At 43.1% G+C, this 20,828-nt stretch overlaps 1 protein-coding gene across 1 annotated transcript in view; it reads left to right on the top strand.

Moving 5' to 3' along the window:
• Nucleotides 1-15,300, top strand: part of LOC134227389 (uncharacterized) — a 251,367-nt gene extending 236,067 nt beyond the window's left edge. Inside the window, exon 3 of the mRNA XM_062708808.1 lies at nucleotides 15,235-15,300. Coding sequence (XP_062564792.1) covers nucleotides 15,235-15,285 — 51 coding nt within the window. The 3' untranslated portion in view covers nucleotides 15,286-15,300. The remainder of the gene's footprint in view (nucleotides 1-15,234) is intronic.
• Nucleotides 15,301-20,828: the final 5,528 nt, after the last annotated feature.

The raw sequence follows: 20,828 nt of genomic DNA, 5'->3' as shown, positions 1-20,828 counted from the left end.
TGTAGTTTGGCCGAAAGCAATGGCTGTGGCAATGGCAAAAGGAAAATTTTGGCAGACTTGTAAAAAGTTGTTTACCCTAACTTTTTGGCTAAATTTGCCGTTTGGATGAAAAAGTCGTTTGACCGATTTGACCATTTGACGATTTGTTCATTTGACCAAAAATTCCGTTTGGTAAAAAATGTCATTCTGTAGAAACAGCCATTTGGCCCAAAAATGTACTTTCTGCAACCTTCTTTGAAAAGTGTTGTTCGGCTGAATTGATCATTTTGGCAAAAAGACTTTTATCCGAATATCAATTTGGCTTAATGTGATTTGGTTAGGTGACTTTTGGCTTAAAGGCCAGTATCAACTTAAAAAGTAGAGAGGTTACGAAATTTCGTTTAAGGGCCGTTTGACAATTAGCCTTTTCAACGTAAATGTTATTAGGCCAAATGATGGATATTTTAGGCCAAATGATTATTATTTAGATTAATATTTTAGATTAAATTACTCGTTCAGTTATTGACATTTTGCCGTATAACCTGTTGGCCTAAACTATATTTTCGGACAAATATTCCATTCTGCCAAACGACCATTTCGGCCAAACAACAATTTTGGACTGATGACCTATTCGGCCAAACGACCTGTTAGGGCAAACGACTATTTGGGCCAAATCACCAGTTTGGCCGTGTGTCGCTTGCGGCCAACGAGATTTTCCAACAACTTCTTATGGACAATACATTAGTCGTTCGATAACTGCACAACACGTTTTCGTTTCAGTTAGCCAATGGCGTTTGATAACTGCGACGCATTCAAGACGGCAAACAATTGTCAGATGGCGTCAGAACAGAAGTGCACCTGATTGTTCAGCGCTATGCAGCTATCATCGAAATTGACATCGTTTTGAAGCTCAGCTGTCCGATAACTGCAAAAATGATGTAACTATCGAAATGCTGTTAAAAGCATTGCAGATAAATTAATTTCAGTTATCGAACGTATAATGTACAAAGAATTTCCCGTAGAAACCCAAAAATTTCGAAGAATTTTTCGTGGAGACATTTTGAACAATCCTCCACGGAAATTCTAAAGAAGTTTCCGTCAAACTTACGGACAATTTCTCGTGAACATTCCAGAGATTTTTTCTTGAAAACTCTTTAGTTTCCCGCGGAAATTCTTAAGAATTTACTGTTTTGTTGTTGGCCATGCTAAGCTAGCCGTCTTTATTATTCTAGACTGAGAAAGCCAATGGTTAAACTTCTATTCAACCAACCGCACTCTCCTACATTTATCAAGAATTGTGAAAATTTCGAAGAATACTCAACAGAAATTCAACAGGAACTTTTCGTAAATTTCTGAAGTTTTTCCTGTGATAGTTAAAAACATTTTTTTGTGAAAATTCTGAAGTTTCTCATGCAAATTGCGACGATTTTTCTGCTGAAATTCCAAACAATTTTATTTGGGAATTACAAAGACCTTCTCTTGGTAATTCCAAAGATTGCTCAAAAAAAAATTTACAAATTATGGAAAACTTATAGATTTTTCTGGAGAAATTCAAAAGATTTTTTTTAGTAGGGTTAAAGCAGGTATTTTCGTCTTTTCGTCATAGTCTCAAAAACCAAAAAAAGAAAAACTTTCTTGACAAACTCATCCGTATCAAATCGTAAGCTCAGGAGATACGTTCTGCTATAGTGGAGTTCTAGTAAAAGGACGTTCCTTTCGATGGTTTTAGCCCCTATGACGATGGACGGAAATACCTGCCGTGTCTCTATTCCGAAAAAATGCAAAAAAAAAATCTTAAAAAATCGTTATGAAAAAATCGCCACGCCGATTCACGCGTGGCCGCCGGCTAAAATGGCTTTCGGCGTGACGCCGAAAACGCCGCCGCCGCTAACCAAAATTTTGACAAACGCCGCCGCCGACAAATATCGGACCGGCGCACACCTCTGAATGCAAAATGTTGATGTCATTTTTCAAACTTAAATTTTCATGACAGAATTAGAGGTGAAAGTACAAATCTACCGCAATCTACTTTTATACAGAAATCCTTTAAAAGCGAAATGTAAATTATTTCGACTTCCCTGGGGATAAATGTACCATCATGTAGGTCTCATGATATACGAATGCAAAAATTATAACTTGGCCCTATGGCCTCGAAGCTAACAACTGTGAATTTGATGAATGAATATTAAGTGGCGAGGCGGCAGTGTCCCAGTGGGCGATGTAAAGCCGATCGGATGAAAATGAAGAAAATCAAGATTTTAAGATTGTTGATTAACTTGGTGTTAGTCCCTGGATACATTCGGGAAATTCTACCGATGCTGCCCGATCAGCGGACTTATAGCACAATCGGCTGGATTTAATCCAAGCTAGTTTTTGTAGATAGCACTTTAGATTGTCGAATTATTCCCTGCTGATTGCAATTGGTATCATTCTAGCTGCTTCTGTAACCTGCGGACTGAATCTGCAGCGTTGATCACCTCCATAGGCTGACCAGTTGCTGGTGGTGCCGGATGGCCCCCAACCGCACCACCTCCTTACTCCGTGTTACTGTTGACCGGATGAGCTGCAAACATGCTATTCTCCCTACCGCTAATTTAACTCCGATAACTTGTCCATAAGTTCCATTTGCTCACCCAAAAAATTCTGTTTTAAGCGTATGTTTCATCTGTAACCGTTTGAGCTCCGAGTTGCCGAGTTGCTTCAGCAGGGCGAGATCACGGTGCACACTGTGGATACTAAAACTGAAACGGATAGGATAGGATATCCAATGCTCGATCACTGATGGATTCAGTCACAATCGCATTTACACGAATGAACATTTGATATTCAATTAAATTTGATTGAATTTTACAAGCAAGCACCGTTTAAATTTATTTCGATTTAAAAGAATAGTGAGATCGATTGAATGTTACGTTTATATGTACCTCCTTATATGTGCATGAAAATACATTTAAAATCACATCATATTTTTATCTGGCTTGATTCGGCATTCTAAAATTTCTTCCTGCATCGAAGGCCCAGCAGCGGTCAGCAACAGGAGCGACGACGACGAATATGGGTTCGTACACTAATTACGTAATTTTTCTTTGACAAAGGTTATTTTATTTATATGACGCGTGAGAAAACGACAAAAACCGCCCTCTCTCCATAAGTGCTTACGACTGTTAGAATGGAACGATTGCTTTCTCAGTCTTAATTAATTAAGACGGCTAGTTTGGCATACTCCGACGTTTCGGTCCCATGTATTGGACCTTTTTCAAGGGATAAGCTGTCAACCGACTCTCACTACATACAAACTGAGTGTCTTATTTGGTTTACTCTTTTGGTGTCAAAATTGATAGTCATGAAAATAACTGTTTGGGATTCGAATAATAACAATCGATCGGCGAGGATCTAATTATTTCTAGCAGTGACGGATTTTCAGTTGAACCAGCTTTTTTGTGCTAACAAACACTGACTGACTGACTGCAGAAAACTGAATACAACGATAACAGCGGAAAGGGTTGCTGCGGTAAACCTTCAGCATCAGTTGCGATCAAGATGAATACACCACTCGGTGTTCCAATCTGCCAAATTCACGATTCAGCCATCTTGGATTTTAGTATGGGAGAGCCAGCCGGTTTGTTTTCGTTTTGCACTGAAAATGAATTTTTCACCCCCGCCGTCTTCTTTTCTACAAACTTGACAGGTTGGAGCACCTACTACTGTATTCATCTTGGTTGCGATCGTCGGAGGTGGTTGCTGCAGAAAATTCATTCGCAACTATGGCGAGAGTAGTATTTCAAGAGAAGGCTAATGATGTGATTTTGAAAAGGGTCAAATATCAATGTACTGAAGACATACAAACCATTATTTCAAATAATATCCATCACATACAGCTACGAAGTCCAACGTCACCTTTGTGTACGCTACCAACCAACCACCACCAACCCACCAGCTTGCACTTTTCAGTTTTAAAACATATTTTTAGTTATGTTAGATAAGTATGCTCCGAAACTGCAAAAATGTCATTGGCACCCGTTCCTAAAAAATATTATCTTCTGAAAGTTTTAAAAAACGCCATTATTATTTTTACCGAGAGAGATTGAATGGTTTTAAAATGTTGGCCTTGTGTATTATTGGAAAAGTGATTAAAAAGCGTAGAAAGGCATGTGAGTACAGAGAGTGCTTAGTAACCTTTCTTTTTTCGGTTTCATTTGTAGTTAAAAATTTAAAATCAAAAGTGTTGCAAGTAACCTCATTTGACGGTACATGTCAAAAAAAATGAAATTAGTGTTTCATTTAATACCCACTTTTTCTTCTTGTCCATCTTTAATTGACTGCACATCACACGACTGGGACATGCCGCTGAGGTTCCTACATTTCCAGGGATTACGAAATATGTATCTACTCAAAACAGAAGCATGACGGAATGAATTGAATGTTGATCTTGAATTACATTGTAAGCGTTGCGCTAAAATGTACACCTTATTAAATCGACCATTTACAAGGCTATCGGTTGCAGACATTGCAAATCGATTCGTTCCAATCCGTGTAGCAGCCAAAGCACAATGCATAATGAACCCACCATTCTTTGTGTGCATCCTCGACGGTCGATGGTGCACGCCATCGAATTAAGACTTCCTCCCCGAAAAAGTGCCAGTAGTGCAAGTTTTTGATTACAATCTAACACGACCACCCATGGTTGGCTCACTGAGCTGTTACTCCCCAACCCTCGAGTGTGGGAGTTCTTACATATGTGTGTTTGTGGCCGGTAATGAGAACTCACCGAACGAAACCGTCTAACCATGCGAGGCAAAATGTAGTCACATTAGAAGCAGCGAATTGCATTGTAGAGTGAGATGTTGCAATTTCTTCACTCGTTTCATGTTGCACTTCACCCACTCTGTTATTCTGCCTACTCCCGACCGCATTATAACAAACCGAATCGAAACCGGGCTAGTTATGACCGTCCATGTTCAGTTCAGTTCCTTGTCTCTGTCCTCATTTTCTTCATCGCAGCGCGCTCGTTCAGTTTCATCTAGTTACAGTAATTAGTCTACCCATTTTCCGCCGCTTTTCCTTCCCTTTGACCGACACAAACAAAGCCGGCCAAGCCAAGAGCCCTCATAAGAACCAGCACTCTCACTCTTCATACCCATTCTCCTGCACTCATACTCACACTTACAGCACCCCCTCCGACGTCGGACCGCCCAACCTCGATCCAACTTCAACTTGATACGTGCATTCTGCACTCGGCCATGGCTTTCCCTGGCACCTTATTTAAATGCAAATGAGCTTCATTTCGAAATATTAATGCTCCCTCGTGTTCTTCCTGTGTTCATGTAGCTTCCTCCCACGCCCCCCTGATCGTATCCTTCCGCTTCGCCATCCGAGCCTCAGTCGATTGTTCGGGTGGTCGGTCGGTATCAAAACATACATACACTTATTACACCACCCAAACCCAACAGTCAGTGTCTATGCTGCATCTGCATGCTTCATCCACTCACTCACTCACTCGCTCGCTGAGGGAGTCCTCTTGGTCCACTTTGGACACGATGGGTTTCGTTACGACACTGACTCCGGTTCTTGTGCTGTCCTTCCCGTAGAAAGTGCGATGTAGTTTTATTGTTGTCGGTGGCCTGGCAGTCAAGGAGGAAGGAGGGGGGTGGGGGCTCCGGGAGGTGCTAAGGACTCGCAACATAATACACGAAGAAACACTATTCTCTTCGTACCATCGACTCCTGTGACTGAGGCTCTCTTGAGTTTTCGGTAGGTATGTAACTCTCAATCGTACCCTCATGTGGATGCTTGCGCTGCATGAATGCATTGTCCCAATCATGTGTGTGCACTTGTGGGATACCGGGATTGCAGTGTGAAGAGATTTCAATGCATAATGCATATTTGCACGTGATGTGGTGGAATTCAAACGGCAGTGTTACAGGTTAGGAGGAGTACCTACTGCTATCGTCGTCTCTGATATGAGGAACTGCATAAAATGTCTTTCTAACGCAGAGTGAAACTGCTTGACCTTTATGCGTTGGTATTTTCAAATAATTAAAAATCAAACGATGGGTCCTTTTTTTTATTTCGATTTAGCGTCCCATTATACAAAAGAATCATTAAATCAAATCATTAGTCACGGTGATTACAATTCAACGATATATGACTTTCGTCACTCTTAGATTGTGAACATCATGTAGCATGGAATGTAATCTGACAAAATTAGTTTTTTCTATGTAAACTATATTTTGGAAAAAGTTAATCCCTGCGTTCTTCGCACAATCCGGTATCGTTGTGCTTTATGCGGTTGAGAAGTAAATCAATTGATGTGCGTTTGATTGTGTTCCTGCTCGGTGGGCAGGTAGCTCAAGCAGAACCATTTTGTGCGGCCGATTCATAGTTAGTTAAGATCATTGTCTTGTCTTGTCTAAGCACATGCATGGCCAGTATTGAAAAGCATCTTGGAGATGTCGGTTGTATTCCCGAGCATTTTCTCGTCAGCATTAATAGTTGCAGAATATCATAAATATGACACAAATATTAAATCGGCCAGGCCCACCATGCAGGCTTGAAATTGGGAGATAATTCATAAGTTATCGGTTTAACGTATCAGTTTAATCAGTAATGAATAACATGATCAACGAACAGTTTTGAAGTCACGAAAGGAAGAAACGAGGAAGGGCCGTTTGGCCGAATACCGAAAGAATACCGGCCGAAAGTTGTTAGGCCGAATATGCCATTTGGCCGAACAAACCATTGGCCGAAAGGGTCATACAGACGAATAGGTCATTTGGCAGAAAAGGACATTTGGCCGAACAGGACAGACGTCTCATTTATAACTTCGCACTTCTCACTTTGAAGTGCGCAATGAGAAATGAAATGCCACTACCCATAATGCCATTACCCAGAAGACCACTACATCGAACGCCACTACCCGGAATGAAAGGATTCCGCCAATTGTGGTATCTGTTGCCGAGTTTTCTGGCTTCCGGAATGAGATTTTGAGTAACCTTCAGGGGATCAAGGTTTCATTTCAGATTGCTAGGAAGGGTGACTGCCGCGTTTTGCCGGGATCCTTTGACGATCGCAAACGTTTACCTGATTTACCACCAGGGTGTCAAAAATCTTTGTTTGCAGATGACACTGGTCTCTCAGCCAAAGGGCGAAGCCTTCGTGTCATTTGTAGTAGATTGCAAAAAAGTTTGGATATTTTCTCCACTTTCTTGCACAAATGGAAAATTTTCCCGAATGCTTCCAAAATTCAGCTTATAATTTTCCCACATAAGCCGAGAGCTTCTTAATTGAAACCTTCTAGCAGACATATTGTCACTATGAATGGGGTTCCAATTAATTGGTCTAGAGAAGCTAAATATTTAGAACTTCTGCTAGATCAAAAATTATCTTTTAAAAATAACATTGAAGGCTTTCAAGCCAAATGTAACAAAAATATTAAGTGTCTATATCCACTTATAAACAGAAAATCAAAACTTTGTCTTAAGTACAAACTTTTGATTTACAAATTAAATTTAGCAAATAAGATTTTTTAGTTTAAAAAAAAAAAAAAAAAAAAAAGTAAAAAAATTTCAAGTTTATATTTCATTTCAACGAAAAAATGCTACTCAATAAAAGTTTATTCAGAATTAATATGAATGAACAATAGTTTGCCTTTCGCCTGAAACTGTTTAAATGCAGTATAGAACTAAGTATTCTTATTCAGTGAAATCCCGTTCCACTTCGTATGGCACCCATCAAGAGACCTGAAGAGGGGAGCTTATGCAGCACGTTCTCATGCAGAGAGTCGGAGGCATTTGAGGTCCACGTCAGCATTTCTACAAGGTTGAAATAAGGTTGCAGTTGTTCCTTGGTCGCTGTAGCAAAAGCAACGGATTCTGGTGAAGCGTGGTCTAAACATCAGAATCGACGAGTGTGTGAGTGAGAGTAGGCGAGTAAGAGTGAGTGAGTAAGAGTTAATGAGTGAGTAAAAGTGAGTGGGAGCGAGTTAATAAATAATATAGAATGCTAAATTAATGATTTTGTGTGTATTACTTCTACGTGAAGTTAATGAGAAAACAGAACTGTGCAATATAAATCCTATTCGACTAAATACTGATGTCATATTAGAAATTTGGAGACAGTACTCGTCGATAGAAAATCCTTCCGCACGCGATGGCATATGAGCAAGTCAAACCACCTTCCTTTTGCCAGTGGAGATATATCAGCTTCCACACCGATATTCTTCCCTCCCCCTTCATACGGGAGCTTGGCAGAAGGAAGGTCGTGTGATATGTGCCATGACAAATATTGCCCTCCGCTCGCTTTCAAATCGACTTCTATAAAAACATTCTTCATGCCTGCCGTATCCTAACGGAACTATCAATTCTATACTTTCGCCTCTAATTCTATCATGAACATGTACGTCTAAGTTTGGAAGATGATATTAGCATTTCCATATCATAATATAGAATGAATGAGTAAGTAAAAGTGAGTGAGCTTATGAGTAAGAGTGAGTGAGTAAGTGTGAATGAGTAAATAAAAGTGAGTTAGTGAGTAATAGGGCGTGAGTGAGTGAAAATGAATGAGTAAATAAGAGTTAGTGAGTGAGTAAGTAAGAGTGAGCGTGTGAATAAGTGAGTAAGAGTGAGTGCATGAGTAAAATTAAGTGAGTAAGAGTGAGTGAATAAGTAAGATAAAATAAGCAGTAAGAGTGAGTGAGCGAGTGAGAGTGAGTGAGTGAGCGAGAGAAAGGGAGTGATTGGTATGAATGAGCGAGTGAATAGGAATGAGCCAGTGAGCAAAAGTGAGTGAGTAAGTGGGTAAGCGCTCCGCCGCGAGCACAATACTCTCGGTCTGCGCGGCGAGCAGCTGGTAACAGTACTCTCGCGTGCATGCGATGCCACCATGCCTAGGAAAGTCCACCCTAGGAATGGGAGGCCACCGGCTTACTGGTGGACTCAAGCAATTGCGAACCTGCGCCGCGCCTGTCTACGGGCACGGAGGCGGATGCAGCGAGCACGCATAGAAGAGGAACGTGTTGAACGACGGGTGGCGTTCGTGGCTGCTAGAGCCGCTCTGAAGACAGAGATTAGATCAAGCAAAAAATTCTGCTTCGAGAGCCTGTGTCAAAGTGCCAACGGGAATCATGGGGTGACGCCTATAGGGTCGTAATGGCCAAGACACGTGGGGCGATGGCCCCTAAAGAGCGATCTACAGAGATGCTGGAGAGGATCAACGCGGAACCAAGTCCCTGGCCTCACTTTGTGGAGCTGGCAGGGGACAGGATGGCCGACGAGGGAAGAGTAACTGAGACTCCCGAGATGTTCAGATCTATCATGTAGAGATGCCTGGACGAGGAAGTCTTCCCTGAAGCACGGAAAAGGCAGAGCTTGGTCCTATTGCCAAAGGCGGGAAAACCACCAGGGGATCCGTCGGCATATAGACCAATATGCCTGCTTGATACGGCGGGGAAGGTGCTCGAGAAGATCATCCTCAACAGGTTGGTGATACGCACGGAGGGTGCGGATGGTCTTTCGAGTAACCAGTTTGGCTTCCGAAAGTGTAAGTCGACCGTAGACGCTATCTTGTCGATTACCAAATCTGCGGAGATAGATATCCAGCGTAAGAGCCGAGGAGTTCGCTATTGTGCAGTAGTGACTTTCGACGTGAAGAATGTATTCAATCAGCTATTGCAGATGCGCTCCTGCGTCTTGGAATTCCCGAGTACCTGTACAAGATTCTCGGAAGCTACTTCCAGAATCGAGTACTGGTATACGACACGGAGGCGGGGCGGAAGTGCGTTGCCATAATCTCAGGGGTTCTATACTGGGTCCGGTGTTATGGAACATCATGTACGACGGTGTCTTGAGGTTGAAGTTCCCGGTGGGCGTGGGCTTCGCTGACGATTTCACGCTGGAGGTCTACGGCGAAACGATCGAAGAGGTGGAGTTGACTGCAGCCCTCGAAAGATGAAAGTACGTATAGGCTCATGTCAGTGGCGTAGGCACGGGGGTGGTTTTGGACATAACCCTCCCCCCCCAAATACAAAATTTTCAGAACAATTTTTTTTTTAAAAGGCCAACTTTCTGGCTATGCCACTGGCTTTGGTGCCTAAGAGTTGCGAGCGCGTACCGTACCGTGTCGCACGATTCACTTTGCGTCATCACCAGTATGATGCCTATTGACATCATTATCGGCGAAGACATAGAGTGCTTTGAAATGCGCGGCACGGAAGCCATCCGTAGAACTGTCAGGTTGGCTTCAATAGTCAAATGGCAGCGTGCGTGGGACAGTTCCACTAAGGGTAGATGGACACATAGGTTGTGTAAGACTCTAATGTTGTGGCCCCGGAATCGCTCAGTTCCAGAAGAGAACTGGCCTAAACCCCTAGCTGCTGGTCTAGCCACGGCAGCCGTTTGGGGTGGGCTCAAAAGGCCTCTTTTGTTCCGGGTCTCAGGGTGTCAGGTGTGGGGAGGCTTTCGGGAGCGTGAAGACAACCGAATAATTTAATTTCAATTGAGAGGCGTTTATTCATGCAAATTGCAAACATACACTTACGGGTGATTAGTTGGCTTCCAAATTATCGGTGGCTGGCGGCTGGTCGCACGATGAGTCAGCCAAAGCGGTGGCTAGGTATCGAGGTGGCCAACGGATTGCCGAGCGGAAGGGCAAATCGGCGGGAGGTCGATCGATGAAGCGGTGCAGGGTGCGGTCGATGGAGATGCCGATGTAGCCAACGAGCGAGTGGCTAGGTGGCCGACGGGCGGTCGGACGATGCGGCAACCGATGAGTGGCTTGGCGGTGATGCGGCTGGCGATCAAGATATCTTCAGGTGGCCGGACGACGATGTAGTCGACACTTTTCCGGATAGTGATGCCGCTAACGGACTGCGAGGCGACAACGTGGCTCGCGGTAGGCTTGAAACAATGGGCCGACCGATGGTAAGACAATCGTGCGGCCGAAGAGGGGTCAGGCGATAACGCAGCGCACTAGTGGGTGGTAGGGTTACCACCAGGTGGATCCACAATCGAATTGTTCGATGATCCAGACGGGTGATGTCGGTTGGATGGAGTAGTTTCCACGGGCGTCTACCCAAGATGGCACCTCTGTGTTGCTGAATATAAAAACCACACGATTCACACCGAACAAGCTCCTTACACCGAGCCACAAATCCAACTGCCTCTTTATCTCATCGGCTTCGTTCACCCACCGTCTGACTTGGTCACTCATCTCCTCAAGGAAAGCGCGCGTTCTATACTTCCTGCTTTCAATCAAACCTTCGCTGTGGTCGAGATCGCTCATTGTCGGGTATGCGTTTAATCCACCCACCGTGTAAATTTGAAATCGCCGTTAAAACTATAGCAATTTGTCTTCACGCTTGAATGGATTTAATATATATCTAATTAAATGTTACCCGCCGGTAACAGTTGATACTGGAGATAGGTTTAAATGAAACGGCGGAACACGAGTTGTTCGTGTGCCCACGTTTTCGCACAATGCGTGACCACATGCTTGCCACATGTGGTCTGGACACTACCCCGGACAACCTAGTCCGGAGGATGTGTAAAGATGAAGTTGGCTGGAACGCCGTTTTATCGGCTGTCGTCCAAATCGTCTCGGAGCTGCACAGAAGGTGGCGCGTGGACTCGAGGAATGGATAGTTCAGGCGCAAATGAGAGGTGGTCCAAAGGTTGCGCGAAGAACAACGTGGTATAGTCGCTTTCACGGCGTCGGTCAACCGGGCGGGTTCCGAGCCAGAGGACGGAAAGGGGTCCTCGTCAAGGCTGGGTCAGGCGTAGGCACCGCGTCGGCAAGTCCCTCTGAGTGATGGCGAATAGACCCTGTCGCAGAGAGGTCAATTTGGGGGGCACGCGGCATCATCATTCTTGATACCAGTCGTTCAGAGGGATGCAGGCGCGAAGTCGACCCTTCCCACTTTCCGAGGACGTAGGGCGTGGTAAGGCCACATGGAAAGCCAGCAATGCGCTGGCACGATACCATGGTGTTCTTTTAAAAAAGTGAGTCACGATGTTCGGTGCTGCAAGGACACGCAGCTAACCTCGAGGGTGCGTTATGCACTGGATAGCAAGCATTACTTTCTGGTTGTACTGAAGGGACGATGGGCTTGGCGGCAATGGAAGCAGTTTAGCGGGTCGGGGATGTAGTCCTGCCTCCCTCGTTTGCTGAAGGAGTTGGTTCCTAACCCCGCACTTCCTGGACGTCCAGCCCAGGATGTCTGTTGAACAATTTCCCCCTCCATTGCTTAGGAAGCCTCCAATCCGCAGCGTCGGCAGATTCTATCAGGGCCTTTGCAGTCCCATTGCTTGTGCCCCGGTTCCACGCACTCGAAGAAAACTTTGGGTTGCTCGTATATGCCCACAGGGCACACCGACCTTCCCACCTTGACGCTCCCTAACTTGACTATCTTGGAGGCGTCCGCTGCAGATAGCCGAACCAATGCTACCTGCGTCCCTGCCGGACCTTTCCGTAGACGAACGGCTGCAGTGGGCGTCTCCACTTCACACTGTCGCCGCAGTGCCGTGACGAGCTCTTCGACTTCGGTGATCTCGTCCAGGTCTTTAACCCTTAGGTTCACCTCCATCGTGAGTGCTCGCACCTTCACCGTCTCGCCTAGGACTTCCTCCGTCAACTTCTTGTAGGCGGCGCCCTTTTGCGAGACGCCCCGCTTCAGCTCGAGGATCATTTCGCCCATCCGGGTACGTCTTATTCGACGTACGTCGGCGCAAAGTTCACCGAGCTTGACGTCACTTCCATCGCATTCAAGTCGTCCGAGTACTTAGCCTCGTCCGTTTTGATGACAGGGGCATCGCCCCTGGAGCGATTGACGCCTACCCTTGACTTCTTACTACCCTCATTCGTCTGGGCCTTCTTTTCGGCCCTTGACGTCTTCGGCTTCCTCTTGATCTTGAGCAGGGTCCAGGAGGTGTCATCCCCCTGTATTTCCCTGGTCTGGTTCGGCTGAGAACTCTCAGCATGTCGTAACCCCTTACCACCGTCTCTCCTGGGTGGACGGACCTTTCCAGGTCCTTCCTCCCCCGGTTTTGGAGGTACCTGGCCGGGGTTCAGCTTCCCAGCCCCACTACCCTTGTTCGAGGTAGTAACTCTCCGCGTTTTGGAGCGGACCAGAGTGTGTAGGTCGCTCCTTCCCAGATGTCAACTCACCATTTCGCAGCCCGAGCAACAGGGAGTGCATGAGTAAAAATGAGTGAGTGACTGAGAGTGAGTGAGTGAGCGATTAAAAAAGTGAGTAAGAGAAAGTGAGTGCTTAAGTGAGAGCGAGGAATAGAGAGAGCGAATGACTGAGAGCAAATGATTGAGTGAAAGTGGATGATTGAGTAAGAGGGGTGTCCCATTCGGGGTATTGGCATTCGGGGTACTGGCATTCGGGGTGGTGGGGTGGAGCCGTATGTTAAAGCTAAGCTAAGCTATCGCGCTGCTGGGAACGATTTTTCGATCAATTTTCCGACCATAAATTCAGTGGAAAATAGATGTTAGAACTCAAAACTAGTAAACAATACTTTTAAAAGAACTTTTGCCCCTCTCAAAAATCTTTTTTGAGAAACTAATGCCCAACAATAAAATAAACTATTCTTTATTTGTGGTGTCTCTGAATTTGTATGATCTTTATCAATAGGGCGCGCAAATATTCAAAGGTGGGGAGGTCAAATACTACTCGATTCAGCGATTCAGAATATTACATTGTTCAGAAATCAATCGCGACCGTATTTTATTTATCCAGAGAGGGCCATTCTCTGGAAAACACTGGTCGTGTTATCCATGGTAACGAGACGGACTCATTCAATGAAGGGTCATACCCCTCATGGCTTGCGACGTAGCTAGCCCAGGGACAAGCAAATTAAGCTCCAGTCCTGACAACGTAGTTTTGTAATTGAATGAGCCTGTTGCGATTGAATAATACTGCAAGTCAAACTTGGATCTTCATTGCTTGACTATGGACGGTGACCAACAACAAGCCTGTATTGAAACCAAAGGATATTAAAATGTAAATAAATCATGTGCATGTGCATATACAGGGTTCGGTAATTGAACTGATACATAAGAGAGTAAAAATAACATAGTACTAAATACGTATTGTGAAATAGTTCTACAAAAGGTCGTTGCTTTTTTAGATAAGATATTAGCAGAAATTCACGAATTGAGTGCTGGACTGTGCGGATCTCAGCAAAAGAATAAACAATTTCGAGCCTAACTCAGTGTGTATATATTTATTAAAGCACAAACAATACATTTTAGACATCACCTCCGTGACCTTCGCTTATGTATACCACAAACATGGTTGGAATTCCAAATAGTTCGCGAACTCGATCCCAATTCCACCATCCGAAGATATCAGGCTGTCAAGATATTGAATGCTTCCGGCCTCCTCCAAAAGTAAAGAGAAATGGGCGTGGATACACGGTCAATTGTACCCACTATGATTTTATTGAGTACGCTGAGATGAAACGACGGAGATAAAATGCATCCTCGCCTCATGGGTCAGACATAGCTCCACTATGCATGACCCCCAATTTTCGTATCTCTCTTTTATGAGGCCGACGATCCTATCTGAAAATCTCTTGCATCCCACGGCACTACACAGACCCTCATGATTCACACAACAGACAACCCTTCCTTAGTCAATGCATAGAATAGTTTTTAAAAAGAAATCCAAGATGGCAGCTAAATTCAATATGGCTGCTTCTATTTTTATTATTGCAAATTGAGGATACACTCTTCCTCTTTCCAACGATATACTGATCTCTAAGATCGGTTGAGAAGTGTTGGAGTTATGACAGTTTTGGTGAGTCATTGATAAAAATCGAGGGGTCGTGATTTCTCGTTTGACTTTTCAAAAGGATCTAAGTAACATTTTTTTTCATGAATTAATTTGTATAGCGCAATCAACATAACAACATGAAAGCTATTGATTGTTGTATTCAAATTAATTAATGAAAAAAATGTTACTTAGGTCGTTTTGAAAAGTTAAGCGAGATTTCGTGATCGGAGCCTTAATATACTCGCCAAAAGCTTTCGAATAGACCAAATTTTAGGAATTTTTAAGTGCAAATAGTTGCCCGGTCTCAGTGAAAATTACTCAACAATAATAAACAACAATGATTTTGTTTACGCGTACAATACAATAGCAATGGACTGCGGTTGTTACGTACGTACGTACGTACTATAGATATTCTGATTGCACATCATCGTCTTTTCAATTACTGACAAATTAATAAAATTCTGTTTTTCTTCTTATTTCAGGTTTGTTCTTCCTTCGTGACTAGTAGCTGGCGGACAGCTGATTTTATGTGAACTTTGAAGACCTTAAGGTAACATTCCATGTTCATGGGACTTCACAAGGTTCATTATTTTCAGTTCAATGTTGACTATTTTTATCAATTATTCTATTTTGTATTGTGAAGAGCTCAGGAGCTGCGATCGTTAAGAAAGTAATAGCCGGGAACATCCTAAAATACAGTAAAACTCGATGTAGAATCCTGAAAACCGAGCGCCAACATGCAAATCATGTTGTTACTGATGTTGTACACACTTTTATGGAAACCTTATCAAAAAACGAAGGAAAATTAGAAGCTTGCAGAAACATTGAATTAAATTTTCGTAGCAAAGGGGTTCAACTTAGCCCAAAAGTTTCAAATTAGTCCAGCACAAATTTGATTTATACGAAATAAATTTGTGTGCTTCATTTTCTTCGTGGATACTTATTAATCATCCTCATGTAACATAAGTTTTTGTATCTAAATTGGACGGTAGCCAACACTAATCTAGGCATTTTCGAAGATGATCTAAATCTATCCGACCAAATTTACTATGTGTTGAAAAACTGTTGAGTATCAGTGAATTCAATTTCATAATTACTGGCACCATATGATTTGATCCGCCTGATTGCCTCATGTCACTTATCCGACAAGTACAACGTCCAATAAATTTGATTACACCTCCATCAAATGACAGCAATCAAGTACTGTGCAGAAAACGTGTCTGCAGAAGAACGGAGTTCCTCAATTATAAAAAAATACAGCAGACCCACAGACATTTCGTCATTTCCAAACACCCGCATTTCTTATTCAACCGACCGCACACATGCAAATCGTACTAGGCCCATTTCCCGATAAACAGGACGCTCAATTCTTGCCCATCACTTGCCCACTGCTTCCACGAAAACCATCCCTTATCGTCCCCAACCCTGTGCCGAAACAAGTTCGATGACTGTGTTGTGTTGATGTTGCCGTCTTGTCGCCTACATCGGACTTACTTCACCCAGTTCATCCGCTTGACCTCACATGCTCAATTCCAGTGGGCATAAATCCCCGGCTCTTTCCACTCCATCTCGGAGTAAACTCATCTAATTTCTCTCAATTTTCAATTTTCACCTTCGCCCAATCCAGCAGTGGCACGGTCGGCCGCCCGGTGGGTTGTTTTCCGATGCGATGGACGAAGCGGGTGTGTGGTGTGCAACGACTTTTCATGCAATGGCAAACGCAAGCATCCAGCAGCAGACCATATCCCGGTGAAGAAGTGCACATCGTCGTTGGTCCGGAACTGGACGAACGAATCCTTTTCCGATATTCCGAACTTACACGCTCTTACGCTTGGCCGCAGTGTGGGGACGCAATGTGGGGCAAGTGTCAGGACGCTCGCTCTTATTTGGTTTCCTTGTTTCTTATTCACTCGTTCGACCACCACTGGGGTTCTCGCTTCCATCGTCTGGCTACGGGGGCCCATGTGTGTATGGAAATACGATATAAATTATAATGCATTAATTATGTTTAGAAAACAAGCTTATTAAACTTGTTCAATATTATAGCAGAAGCCGTTCGAGTAGGTTGGGTGGTTCGAATGGGTGGAAAGTTCGATCGTGTTGCACTGGTCGAGAGCAGTTGTCTACAGTACTGTGTCTATGAGCAATTGCAACGCTTGCAGTGCACACTGGGATAAAATCATGATTGCCTTCCTAGTATATCAAATAGCAAAAAAAAATCACCGCTGAAGAGTTTCGTTACAGGGCATGGGGGACTGCATGTCTTCACTTCGACGAATAAAGTAGCAATTCGTGGCAAAAATTAACCACGAGGATTCCTGGGCAGTCACAGTGTCAAAATTCATTCAGCTCTTAAGAATGATTGCTGTAACTCGCATTGACTATTGATCCCTCTTTCGCTTCGTACACTAAACTCTGCTCGAGTGGAGTCATGTACGAAGCTCTGAAGACGACCTTGCTGTTGAGGTCAAAATACGTATCCGTTGAGATATAAAACTGTGTAATTAAATTGATATTTTGATAAATAAAAATCCAACTTAATTTGCCGAGTACTGAAACTGCCTCTCTCATATGTAGCCAAGACAGCAACCTTATGTCGTTCGCTGCACCATTTTCTTCATAACTCGATCGTTGCCAAATTCAGTAGTTATTATCTTATATTTGCTCCCTGTCGAATGCAACTTGTTGCGAGAAAATCGGTTCAGGATTACTGCATGAAAAGTTGGCTAATGTTTGGTCAATGTAGCTAACAACCTTGATGAGGTACACAGTAGTTCCATGATAGCATAGCAGATGATCCTTCGTATAAGGTGGTACAGCCCCCCATCGTTCAATAAGGAGAAAAGGGCTGTGAGACTGACGACATCGTCCGCAATGGTATCCCTGATGCTGGTGGAAATCTCTTAGGTATTCCAAGGGATCTGGAACTAGGGAATACTGACACAGGAAATTTTCCACCGTGTTGAGGACCCCGTAGACTTTGCGAGAAATACGGAAACGACCTCCACCTGAGTTACAAGAGAGCCGGACTATCTGCTGGTCCACCAAATTAGGTAGGTCGTTCCAGGAAGTGATAGTCCCTTAATTGCCCGCAAATAGGATGCCCTAAACTTAGAATTTCGCGAACGGGATTAGTTGAATTTGCTGATCCTGATTGACTGGCATCTTTATTTAGGCTTTGGTATCGGCCGACGAACGACGACAAAACGCCGGCCTAAGAAGCCGACTCCCACAAGAAGTGACGGCAGTGACATTCCTCAGTACTGCGTCAGATTCTGGAATCCAGGCGTGTTCGTTCTGGCGCTAACTAACGAGGACGCTCTGTATCCAAGTGCGTTTAGGTTGCTCACTATACACCGCTAAGATAACGCTAAAAGCGACGGTGGCGTGGCTGTGGCGTTGAGACATTGACATCGATCCCCACTCTTCGGTCTCAAACAGGCCCATTCGGAAACCTGTGTTCGAAAACTTTGAATTCAGCATTCTATAATTCAGGTAGCAGAATCTGAGTGCGTCCAAATTATCGCTTCACTCCAAAAGCTATAGAGCTTTTGATAGTGGCAGTGGAGGAGTGCCAGCTTCTTACTCCATAAAAGAGGACCTGTACAAATGTAACAAGGCTCATGCATCGCCGGTCATCGTGGGCATACTGTCACCAGCACACGATGGCAGAACGGCAAGATGCTTCCTTCTGCATTGGTGTAGATGAGTGCAATCTAGAAGAACACGATGATCGAACCTCGAACGGGTTTCGGTGGGCCGAGTCGTAGAGCAGTCTACGGTCGATAATGGTTATTTATCCGAAACCGTCATTTGCCCGAATGGTTATATGGCCGAAAATGCGTTTTCTCTTTTTTAGATCATATGACTGTAATTGTCGTTTGGCCGAACAATGGTGATTGTTAAAAGTGTGAGAATTAAGGAATGATAAATGAGAAGTTACACATTTCATTTGTCATTCCTTACTCCTTTTTTCTCACTTCTCGCTGTGAAAAGTTGGAATTGTGAAGTCTGAAGTGCGAGTTAGAAGTGTAAAATGGGAAAAGAGAAATGAGCAGTGAGAAGACGAAGTAGGATATCTCACATCTCACAGCTCATTGCACATCTCTCGCTTCTCTTTTCTCACTTCGCACTTCCCACTTCGCACTTATCACTTTTTTACAGTGAGAAGGGGGTAATAAGGAGTGAGAAGTGAGTAAATTTTAGAATGAGGAAACTTAAAATGTGGAGTAAGAATTGAAAAGTTAAAAGTCTCACTTCTCACTTTTCACTCCTCACTTCACAATTCCTATTTTAAAAAAATGAGAAGAGCGGAGTGAGAAGTGGGAAGTGAGAAACGAGAAAAGGTCTGTGAGCAGTGAGAAATGAAACGTCTCACTTCTTACTCTTCATTTTTCACCTGACTCTTTATTTTTACTTCTTACTTTTCAAATATCGAGTGGTTTGACGCCAAATCAGTAAATGACAAAACTTTAGCATTTTAAATTGGGCTGTGGACATAGTAAAATTGCATTAAATAATATTTAAAAAGTGGAATAACGTCTCTAATATACCTCCGAAATATACACTTTTATTAGTCAAACAAACAAACTAAAAACGTGTGATTTGATGTACTTGTTCACTTTGTAGAACATGTCCATGTCGAAAAACAATAGTAAAAAAAGTTTTCTTGAAAAAACTGGTTTTAGAAACAATTTTTTGAAATTTCATCATAACTTGCTACCGTAAAAGATAGAGATTTGGTATATCTACACAGCAAAAAAAATTTTGTAATATCACATCAGATTTGATGCACATCATCGCCGTCGTAAATCGCATGTATTATTACATCTGTTTTGTGTAACAAAAAGTGACGTAATTGGCATTTTTTCGCCAAAATTGAACTGTGTAAAACGTAATATGTTCGACGTAATTATAAAAACGACGTAATAATCTGCCAGCAGAATCCTTTCTTCCGGCAGCTGGGTTAGGGGTGTTCGGGAATTTTCTTTCATGCTTCCAAAATACACTTGTAAAAAATGTTATATTTTATTTCTCATAATTTTGCACGTAAATATACAATATAATACAAATTATTGATTTTCGTTTTAATTTGCGGCATTTTGACACATCGTATTTTTGTAAAAAGTTTGAAAAAATAGCAATAACTCTGTTTTTCAAGGATTTTATTCTAAGATTTTCAGTTTCTAAGGCTTAACGTTTAGGTTTAGTATTTTAAGATTTTTGGATTTTTAGTGGACCTGTGCGCCGATAAAAATATTGTCGCCATGACATGATAGATCATTTCCAGTTGGCGTGGACTTATTGTATACATAGAATTTTTGACAGTGTTAGATTTACTGCACTTAACGAAGAAATCCTTCGGAAATTCCTCCAAAAACACCTTCGGAAGTTCCACCGCAAATTCCTTCAGAAGATCATTCAGGAATTCCTTCAAAAACTCTTCCAGAAATTCCTCCGTTTAATTCCTTAGCAGTTACTCCCATAATTCCTTCAGGAGTTTCTCCATATAGAGTACTCCAGGAATTCCTTCGAATATCCCTCCAAGAGTTCCTTCGGAAATTCTTCCAGCGATTCCTCCGGAAAAGCCCTATGAGTTCCGACGCAAAGTCAATCAGGAGATCTTCCAAAAATTCCTCCCGAATTTCTTCCTGGAATTACTGCGGTAAGTACTACAAAAACTGCCTCGAAAATATCTCCGAAAGTTCTTTCAGGTATATCTCAACGAGTTTCTACAGAAATTCCTACAGAAACTCCTTTGCCAATTCCTCCAGGAGTTTCTTTGGAAACTAATTCCTCCCGAAGTTGCTTCAGAAACTTTTTTCGATATACTTCGGCAAGTGCCTCCAGGAATTCCTCCAGATGTTTTTTCGGAAATTCCTCCAGAATTTTTTAAGAAATTCTTCCAAGAATTTTTCCAGTTATTCCTCCAGGAGTTCTTCCGGAAATTCCTCTAGGAGTTCCTTTGGAAATTACCCCAGGAGTTCATTCGACAATTTCTCATGGACTTCCTCTAGGAGATCCTCCTAAAAGTTCTTCAGAAGTTCCTACGGAAATTTCTTTGAAAATTCTTTCT

The sequence above is a fragment of the Armigeres subalbatus genome, chromosome 3 (assembly GCF_024139115.2).
Source record: "Armigeres subalbatus isolate Guangzhou_Male chromosome 3, GZ_Asu_2, whole genome shotgun sequence".
NCBI classification, from domain to species: Eukaryota; Metazoa; Arthropoda; class Insecta; order Diptera; family Culicidae; genus Armigeres; species Armigeres subalbatus.
Note: the sequence above shows the minus strand (reverse complement) of the source record. Positions and strands in the feature narration are given on the sequence as shown.